Source organism: Branchiostoma floridae, chromosome 9, assembly GCF_000003815.2.
Source record: "Branchiostoma floridae strain S238N-H82 chromosome 9, Bfl_VNyyK, whole genome shotgun sequence".
In the NCBI taxonomy this organism is placed as follows: domain Eukaryota; kingdom Metazoa; phylum Chordata; class Leptocardii; order Amphioxiformes; family Branchiostomatidae; genus Branchiostoma; species Branchiostoma floridae.
The window spans coordinates 443977-454091 of NC_049987.1; the positions used below are offsets into that span (position 1 = coordinate 443977).

At 41.3% G+C, this 10115-nt stretch overlaps 1 protein-coding gene across 1 annotated transcript; it reads right to left on the minus strand.

The window, feature by feature from the left end:
* Positions 1 to 4910: 4910 nt before the first annotated feature.
* Positions 4911 to 8058, minus strand: LOC118423529 (gigasin-6-like). Its single transcript, XM_035831714.1, has 2 exons — positions 7424 to 8058; positions 4911 to 5304 (listed from the first exon to the last, which is right to left on the minus strand). Exons 1-2 carry the CDS (start codon positions 7921 to 7923, stop codon positions 5019 to 5021), a joined length of 786 nt encoding a protein of 261 aa, XP_035687607.1. The 5' UTR covers positions 7924 to 8058; the 3' UTR covers positions 4911 to 5018.
* Between the last annotated feature and the right edge of the window lie 2057 nt (positions 8059 to 10115).

Genomic DNA, 10115 nt, shown 5'->3' on the forward strand with positions numbered 1-10115 from the left:
AAATGCCAGTGGGAGTCCAATAATCCACCAAACAGATTCCTTTGTGGCAAAATTGACCAATTAACAATGTTTTGAGTATTGCCAGTTCTCAAGTTTCCGCAGACAATCAGGTCCAGGTTCAGGACCGGACCTGGAATTGATCCTCTGGACCTGAACGGGACCTATACCTGAATTTTCTGTACTGGTACCTCCTCCTACCAACAATAGATTTTTTGTTTTTGTGATTTTGTTTGGACATGATTTTTCTATGTAATGGATATCATCATTACTTGCATTTGCTCTAAACAATAACACGACTAAATGAATTTGAAGGCAAAAACTATAAAGGCAACGCCAAGCTGCAGACCATAGGGCCACATATTATAGAAAGTAGCCTCAGCACCAGAACATCCCCCAGCTGTTGGTAGCTCGTCTACATCCGTAAGTTTCAGGCCTCTAACAAACACCACTGGAGGCTCTGCAGAGGTGACTGGTATCACCAGGTGGTTAATGGCGCCCCCTTGCGTTTCCTCAAAATAAGCAGCAACGGGCGCCAATAGACTTATGGGCCCATTGAGCAGTACCCTGTTGCCAGAATTTGTCGCTAGTGGAAGAATCATCCCATGGCCAATCAGACCCAGTTTGAATCGTAGGGTGTCATCTGTTAAGTTGAGCCGAATGGTAAGGTTACCGAATATGGGGTTACCGAACGTTCCCTCGTAGTCTCGTTTGTCTCGCGGGAACTCGAGAGAATATGCGGAAGGCATGGTGTCATCAGTGTCGTCAGCGTCGTATGTAACCGAGGAGCTGGATGTAACCCAGGGTTCAGGGAAGCTACAAGCGGTGGTAGTGTTCAGCCATGGCTCCAAACCTGCAAATGCATAGATAATACTGTTGTTGCTGATGTCCTCGTTTAACAAGTTTGTTTCTTTGTTAGGCGTGGTCTCAATATGTAAATGTACATGCTATATTGCCACTACTACAGTTGTACAACATAATGTTCATTTACATTCATGCCGATGGTAGTGTGGACATATATAGAGGAGAAAGAAAAAGAAGGAAGTTTATGAGTGAATGATCACAGTAATAAATGACACCAAAATTTATGGACAATTTATGAGGAAATCTGAATGAGATTCTATTTCTACACTCCATTTTTGGCGACGCTTCAGAGGCTAGCCTATCAGTATACAATACGTCCGATTGGCAAAAATTCACGGAATTCTACAAAAACTTGTCTGCGTCTGCAAATTTGCATCATCTCTTTCTTGGGAAATAACTTGAGAAAGGATTAACAAATTGACACTATAAAATGACATTTCATCGTCAGAATTATTTTATATTTTATTTTACTTTTTGCTTTGTATTTGCCACCGCCTTGCTTAGTATAGCAGATTTCATACGTTTGAAGACAATGAACTTACCGAGCAACATGTCTGCAACACGATAGTGCAGGATGCTGTGGACGTCCATGTAAACGCTTAGTGGGAACTCTGGGCCATTCAAAACGGTGAACACGCCCCCTGATTGGTCCGGAAATAACGACATCAGTGACGTAAATCCCGCGGAAAGTCCGAAATAATACACCCTTCTGTACCCTGAAATAAAAAAAAAGTTTTGATTAACATCATGAGAAACGATTCTTTTTCTTAATATCCCTGCCAGAAGATTTTGCTATTGGTTATGCCATGGTGAACTGATTGTCGATGCATGTGTATTTGATCAGTACCCAGCGGGTGTCATACATATAATCAAACAAGTGCGACCCTATATTATGTAAATAAAAGCAAATACCACATCGAAGACACTTGGAATCATGATTGCCATTATCAATAAGCCTTCAAGGCTTGTGCAGCAAATCCGCCATTATTAAAAAAATCACCAGAAAAGCAAGGCAATCAGAGAAGGTAGACTTAGCCCCCTTACTTACACATACTGCTTAGCGATTCCTGTAGTTTCAAACTCAGGGCAAAGGCAGCATCGAAATGCTACGTAAGTAATGGGCAACCGAACACTTTGTACATTGGGGAAAGAATAAGTTACTTACTCACTTGGGGTGAAGTGATAAAAGTTGTGACCAATAAAAAGAACTATAATTGCAAATACAAAATTGTCTGTCATAAGCAAAAAAAGCGTCATCCTCAATTGAGGTAAAACAAGATGATTTTTAAAGTAAACTGACTCATCCACACAACTGTTTTGGGTTCTTTTTACGTTCAAATGTTAGGATTATGCCAAAATCTCCCTCATATACGAGGCCGCTGTCTTTACTTCACCATTGAAAACAGTGAATGCAATAGAATACATGGCGTCTAGGGGTGAGTATCGGTACAGAAATTTCAGGTCCGAAATTTCAGGCCCGAAAAACTTAGTCATTATGTAAAAACTTGTGAATGGACGATACTCAAAACAATGGTCCATTTCGCTGCAAAGAAGTCTGTTTTTTGAAATATTTGACTCACACTGGCGTTTTAAAATCCTACAAAGCTAACTGCCATTTTACGATTGACAGTATAAACTTGTTAGAAAAATGACTATAGACTTTTCTTTACTTCGATCTTGTTATTTTCCTCACCCGTTAAGCCCCCAAAGGTGTAAATGCCTGCTCATATGATCTGCTCGTTTTCCAATAGGTCCAACATCCGGTCCACCAATTTTTTTCAGGTCCGTTTTTTGTGAACCGTTTCAATAAGAGAAGACGGTTTTGTACCGGAACCGTACCGGTACCCAACCCTGATGACGTTCAAGCTTTAAACATCAGCCAATGGATGTAGAAGGCTAAGCAGCGGAGTTATCACATGTGCCACGGGGACATAACATATTCTAAAACATAATATGCATTAATTTTTACCTCTGTAATCAGCAACTTCCAGACCGAGGGCTTCTCCGATGTTTCTTGCCCCAACCGGGTACCGTGGCCGGATGAATTCCTTGTTTGGCTCGTACGGCTTGAAGAACTGTACTGTGTGTAACTCTCTGAATAGATCATCGGGCACCATGGTCCGTCCGTCCGGTACCTTCCCTCCGCTCAGGTGGAGCTGCATGTACCGCGCCATGTCCACCGCGTTAGACGCCACGCCTCCAAGGGGAGCGTGCAGCTTTAGGATTCTGAGGGTTGAAATAAAACAACATCAATACTAGCTATAGAAAGGCATCATATTCGAAAAAAATGCAGGATTTTGTCCTCGAGATCCCATTTATTTGCCAATAAGGGAAGATCGGACTGGTGCGCATGGCAGAAGAAAAGCTGGATCATGCGAAAAGAACTCTGCAACAGACCTGAGTCAGCTTACAGATGTGCCCTGTGTGGCAGAGACTGTCATTCTCATATAGGACTGCTTAGCCACAGTCGACGCTGTAGGGCTGATATCAATCAGGATTTTACTATAGTCAATATTGACCGAAGGAGGCAATATATGATGACAGGTTTTGCTATCATAAACCTGTGATTACATGGCCTGGGTACCATCCGGAAAGTAGCTCGCTCCGTAGTTCATTATATACTATATACAGTCGCGTCTTGCTCCAACGTTACACTATACAACTGTTACATAGCTTCTCTGCTGTTGAAGATAGCAGAGGCGAACACATAGGAGTGAATTATTATCCGGACTGTACCCAGGCTATTGGTTACAGGTATTGCTATCACAAATCTTTATTTACCGACACGAATACAGGTTTTCTTACCGCAAACCTGTAACTGTTCATATTTGCTGTAGCAGCTAATACTCTGTACATGTGCTTAACAGCTTATACATGCACGCTGCAATTCTAAGCTCTGATTTGGTGATGAAAGAATATGAAGAAGAAGAAAGAAGCAGAGTAACATAATATTTTGATCAATAACAATGCTTTTTTTTCCTTTTGGGAAATATAACATGGACTTGGTTAAACCTTTAGCATTAACAAGCTGCGAGCTATCAAAGACACCAAGCTTCATCTCCTCGGACAGTGAGAGCCCATTGATTTGACAAACAGGACTTCCGAGACTTCATACATCTTTGGAATATTCAGAGCTTTTCTAAATTTCTCGTTTCATCTTTTTGATTGATTATGCGAATTGTTAGCATAATGTTTTTAAATTAACGGCAAAATCCCAAATCAAATATATGTATATTGCATTCAGAAAACACACTGTCAGACAGACACATGCACACACACGAGCACAGACACAAAGTGTGGTGATGAAAATGCATTGCCATGGCGACGGAGTTGTGGTTTATATATACTGAAGTATACATTTGCTGTTGTTGGTGTGTCTTAGTATTAGACTTTCCTCTGGCTCTGGTTACAGCCTGCCAAGTGCTAAAAAGGTTCTAACTAGCTACTTGATAGATGGGCTATCGACATCTGCCCTGCTATCCAGCAACTCTGACCTCTTCCAGACATCTTGGAATGCCTATCCCGATTCCTCGGACTCTAAAGACAATAGGGCTCTATCCTACCTCTCTGCCTCTCTCCATCTCTCAAACAAACACTGTCATTTCTTTTTAACATTGTTGGTCACATCCATCTTCTGAATATGCCATGGCCACGGAGTTATGGTTTATATGTATTAAATTTGCCTGGTTGTATTTATAAAGGATGTTATCCAGATGTTCTCTAATAATCTTCCCCTGGCACTCTCCTGGGCACTCAGGTGCATGGGAATTCCCATCGGGGAACGGAAGAATGTAGACCACGCTGACTATAAATTCCTCACATGCCTGTCCAATTCTGGGAATCCCTGACAAACTGTAGCACACTATACTTTCAGGCGTCGCCACTGAGGCGTCGCCAAAAAAAGGCAAACACACACCACAAACGCACACACAAACCGTGACACACATTAAAACAGACACGCAAACACCATAAGCACACACACATACACACAGACCCCCCCCCCCCCCCACACACACACACATGCACTCACACAGATGAACAAACTGGACACTACATACGGAGAGAAAAAATAGTCATGTAGCCCCAGAAATTCAGTTCTTTTAACTAAGTGTTCAGGGATGGTCACTTGGACACTGGCACAAATATAAAAAAACAAATCAAACCACAAACCTGAAGGCTTCTCGATCGAGGGTAAGGGATGATCCATTCTTGTTGTAGGTCAGATAGCACTGGGCAAAATTCGAAAAGTCACCTTCCTCAAGCGCATCCGCGAGAAACGTGGTGGCATTCATCCCCAGGGGGAAGAGGATCCTCTCCCGTAACAGCTGTTCGAATGGCTTCCCGGCAAGCCTTTCGGCGACGTGCCCCGCCAGGGTGTAGAGGAAGTTGTTGTAGGAGAAAACCGAGCGGAAGGGATGGACCTCGGAGAAGTGGCGAACCCTCCTGAGTTATGTAAGAGAAAAAATGCCCGGTATTGAAAAAAAGTTAACACCTAGCCGATTGATCTTCATGTTCCGACGATTCTAAACCAGTCCGGGTGGTTGGGACTTATTCCAAAATAAACAGGGGGGGGGGGGGGTTGTTTGTGGGTATCTCATTAGAGAACCGCACACGGCCATGTACCAGTCGCGATGACTTTCACATAGTCGAAAGACAGGTGTGAAGTGATGATTCGAGTGCTCCCAACCAACCGCCAACTTGAGGTTAGAAAGGGGATTCTTTTGCGAAATCTTTGCAGCTTTGGGCGTCTGGAACAGGGCAGACTTAATACGTGCTGTAATAGGTCCTATCCGATATCTTCACGCGTTTACGTAGGGGTCGTAATCGGCTATATGCAATATGGTGCTACCTTTACAGTCAACACGCGTGCAAGTTGCAGCCGTGTTTCGGGACGTTGTTTACATCGGAAATCTCTGCCGTTTTGTGACCTAAAAAGTCATATAATAAGACAAGCAAAGGTATACATTTCAAAGCTGATCCCTACTCATAAAAGAGACATTTCACAAAGCGGGAACATGTGTATGCTTTAGCATAAATCTAGTAATTTTCAGAAAGTTGGCACATATGAGCATGTACACGATGGTCAAATTTGGCCCAAAAGTTTCCATTCGAACGCAGAGTATCGGGTTACCGGAGCTCCCGCGCGATCCCCGCGGAGGGCTGACGGTGACTGAAACATCTTCTAAAGGATCAAGATAGTTAGAAAAGCAACCCCTCGCACGTGTCTCGTCGAGATTAAATGAAAATTGGCAGTGTGTATACGTCAAATCTTACCGTGTACGTGTGCTGCACAGTTTTGTTTTAATGTTTTCTGAAATATGCCTATTTGGTTGATTTAGAAAGAGTGTTTGGTGCACAAAAAAACAAATAGCATATTTAGATCGGTCCTAAATTTGACTGAAAATCCAAATATTTTATATCATATGAGTAATGATTGTAAGATCAAACTTTCTGTCTTAGGGATTTTTAAACTTGTACTTAGAACTATTTTTACAGCCAAGATAAGGTCAAAAAAGCAAGTTTTTCACACTCAAAGACTCGTAATTCAAAATTGCCTCCATATTCCAAAAATTCCTAAGACACAACCTGGAGATATTAGTTGTCGACAATTTAAGTCCTCAAAGAGTTAATTTGCACGCGTTTTGCAAGCGATTTAAATACCATGTTTGGCCGTATGTCGAGTAGCACTGATAGGGACATGGGGTAATTGATACCGCCGTAAACAGGTGTTGTAATATTCAAGGTCACCAATAATGACGCCAGCAGCTTTGTTATATGTCACATATTCCAAACTTGGCGGCAGCAAAACTAAGCTTGCCAGATAACGTTTTATATTTGCAAAAAAATGTTAGTTTTCCTTCTGACGCACGGCACTGGGGAAAACAAGGGTGTTTTCTGCGCGTTTACTTTAACAACCTGCGGATGACGGCGGGTGACCTCTAATAGAACGCCCGTTCTGTTCGATCTCGTCAGCGTTCTGTTCGATTACGTCAGATGGAACATGATTCCTGTTCTTAATCCCCAAATAGAAGTCTGGAAATTTTGGGGCCAAATTTTACCATCGTGGTACTTAATATCATGTAATTTAGACAGTGTGAGAAAAAATTATAAACTACATTTTCTAGAAAAGAATATACATCATGATAAATTATGGTAATGCCTTTTCATATAGAATATGTTTCATCGTAAATGACCCATTGTGCACTTCTTAAGTTTCGTTTCGCGTGTACGACAAATTTGAAACTTTTTCAAACTAACATTGTGGACTTATGACAATTTTCCCAAAAGGTTTTTCAAAACCCATCAAGTGGTTGCTTTATACCCTCAATAATCTTAAATAAACAGAGTAGTGGTTTAACTTCAGGCATGAAATTAATTTACGGATTACCTTACCGTCCTAGTCCCAGAGTCTTACAAGTTAAACATTTTTACGTCTTTGTTGATTTTTTTAAACAGCGTTATCGGTTGAATGAAATGTTGAAATTTTGAATTTCGGTGATATGAGCAATTCTATTTGCTGCCATTTATTCACTGCGGCCTAAATAAAAATCAAAACAAGTACCTTGCGAACTCCGCCCTATCTATGTCCATCCCGTACTGTAACAACTGTAACGAAAAGGTCTGTAGTCCAGTCCTGTGGGCAAGAACGTCACGCAGGGTTGTCTTCTTCGTCAGATATTCGTCTTGGAACCTGAAATCGCGTCCCAGTATGTCGACTAACGGCGTGTCCCATGTGACGTCATCTCTCTCAGCGAGAACGCTGGCCAGAAGAGTCGCCGTGAAAGACTTGGAAATGGACCCGAGGCCGAAGATAGACTTGTTGTCCACCGGGAGACCCTGGTTCAAATCCCGCTTGCCGTACCCCTTGGAAAAGACCACGTCTCCATTTTTAACGACTGAAATGGCGAGGCCAACGATTGGTTTACTCTCGCACGTCATGAGTGATTGTATAAAACTGTCCAAGTCGGCGAGGTCTTGCTCTAATGCTGCTGTAACGGTCGGGGAAAGGACAACCAGAAGCATGGAAGAGAATAGGAACACAAGCTGACGGTTCGCCATCATTTCTGTAGTGGCACGACTACTGCACCCTGTGTGACAACTCCTAATAACTAAGAGAGAGAGGCTAACTTAGTTCCCACTCCCTGAGACTTGTGGATTTAAATCTGTCTTTTAAAATAACACGTCATTCTTCTGGAAACAACAACCTTGTGTAACAGCACCATAGTTGAATCCTAAAGATTGCAATGTGTAACCCATCTCTTTTCTCGAGATTACCTAAAATCCATTGAAATGTCAGGTATTCTTCAGACTGGGAAAATGTGTACACAAGGCCATGTTAATTTGATTATATGGGTGACAACCGCGCGCGCATAGATCCAACCACCCACAAAATATTCGATTATACTCTTACATCGCCAAAGGCAGCTGTATACTGTCAGGATCAGGACACATACCGTGAATCAAAAAAAGGAAAACAAAAATATCGGAAAATGTTTCCTTTCGTCATAGGAGGACGATTCAAATTCCAAAGTTCACGGAGAATATGACAAAGAACAAAAATGACAAATTTTCATTATTCTATAAAGCATACTTGTGTGTTAAGTTCTTTGTTAAACCTTCCTGACCACTAAGATTATATGAGAAAAGGCAACATTTTGTTTGCCAAGCTACCTTTATTTTGCAAGCTCTCGTCCCATTCGGATTTTCCAGAGTATAGAATTTTTATAGTTAAAACAACATGGCCTAATTGGGAGCTAACCGTGCGTAGTTTTCCCTCCCAAACACTGAGCTTAGTTTTTCCTCTCCAATTGTTATTCTTAGTGTAATGACTGCCTTGGGGGTGTTTTACCTACTAGTAGCAAGGCGAGAGAAAGGCACCTAAGAACTCTTATTCCCTCTTCAATCAGGTGTAAATAAGCACTTACACGTTTGCAGCCCAAGCCAACTTTGAGGTCCTATAACGCCAGAACAGCTTATGCTAGATCCATCAAATTTAATGAGTTTTTCTAAAATATTGTTGGCAACAATTTCACGAAGTTTGACGAATTTTCCATTTTTTGTGTTGCCATGGGAACCGTTTGTTGACAGGCAGTTTTGCCCCAAAATCGCTAATTTCGGTTCTAACAATGTATTTTTTCGCATTTATTTGATATATTATTGCTATTTTGTTACATAAATAAAATCTTACGTTAATTAGAATATCTTTGGTAATTATATACAAACTGTATGCATAAATTATGAGAATACCCTTTTTTCATGGGTCCGGCCAATACAATCAAATTGATGACGTCATAATTACGTCCGTTCCCTCCATTCGTCCCCAACTTTGAACACATGTACATGGACTGGTATCCAGAGACCCAGAGGGATCCACGGCCGTGGGTTTCTCCGGAGTTCGCTCATAGTTACCCAGACTGGCGATACTATGAGCACATGCGTTACTAACTGGTCACCCTTGAAGGTATGATGAAAGGCGTTTTAATAACAACTATGGAATATTTGAGATGGATAACAGTAAGACATGAGTAGTCAGATACATCCATTATCTTAGTTAATGTAGAGGTAGATCAAACTATTACTAGCAAGGAAACATACTAACATTGTCGTAAAGGTAGGGATAGAATACTGAATTGTATATAAGATATGTCCAATGGTTCATTGAACATAGGATTTTGGAATGTGCACGGTTTAGGTCGAAAACTTGAAGTAGATACTTATAGAAGTAGTTTAGAAAAACTAGATCTCTTTGCCCTTATTGAAACTTGGAGTAACGAATCATCAGAAGTTGACTTTCCTAATTTTTATCATTTCTCATCGCTTAGACAGAAACAACAAAAGGTCAGAAGAAACTCAGGAGGTATAATATTTTACGTTAGACAAGAAATGGATAAGTACATCAAAAGAGAACGGGGCACTTCTGATTGCAATGACTTGCTCTGGGTTCGCATATCAAAAAATCTCTTAGGTTTATCCAAAGATGCTTTTCTATGTATAGTTTATATAAGTCCCATCTATTCGACAGTTCACAAAAGGGCGGAAGACTCTATCTTTGATGTTTTAGAGCAAGATTTAGCACTGTTTTCCTCCAAAGGTTACGTCATTATGGGGGGGGGGACTTTAACAGCAGGCTAGGTTCCTTAACAGACTTAAACGAAGATGACCCCTTAGATTCACATCTCAAGCCCGAATTGCTTAGTAATATCAACATTCCTAGAAACTTTTCAGATAAAAATCCTGCAAATGCTGTCGGCAGA

Excerpts from the sequence above, each read along its gene's own strand:
- LOC118423529 (XM_035831714.1), bottom strand. The coding sequence starts at position 7,923 with ATGATGGCGAACCGTCAGCTTGTGTTCCTATTCTCTTCCATGCTTCTG. Across the intron at positions 5,305-7,423 it reads GATAGGGCGGAGTTCGCAAG|GAGGGTTCGCCACTTCTCCG; the intron begins GTACTTGTTTTG and ends TACATAACTCAG.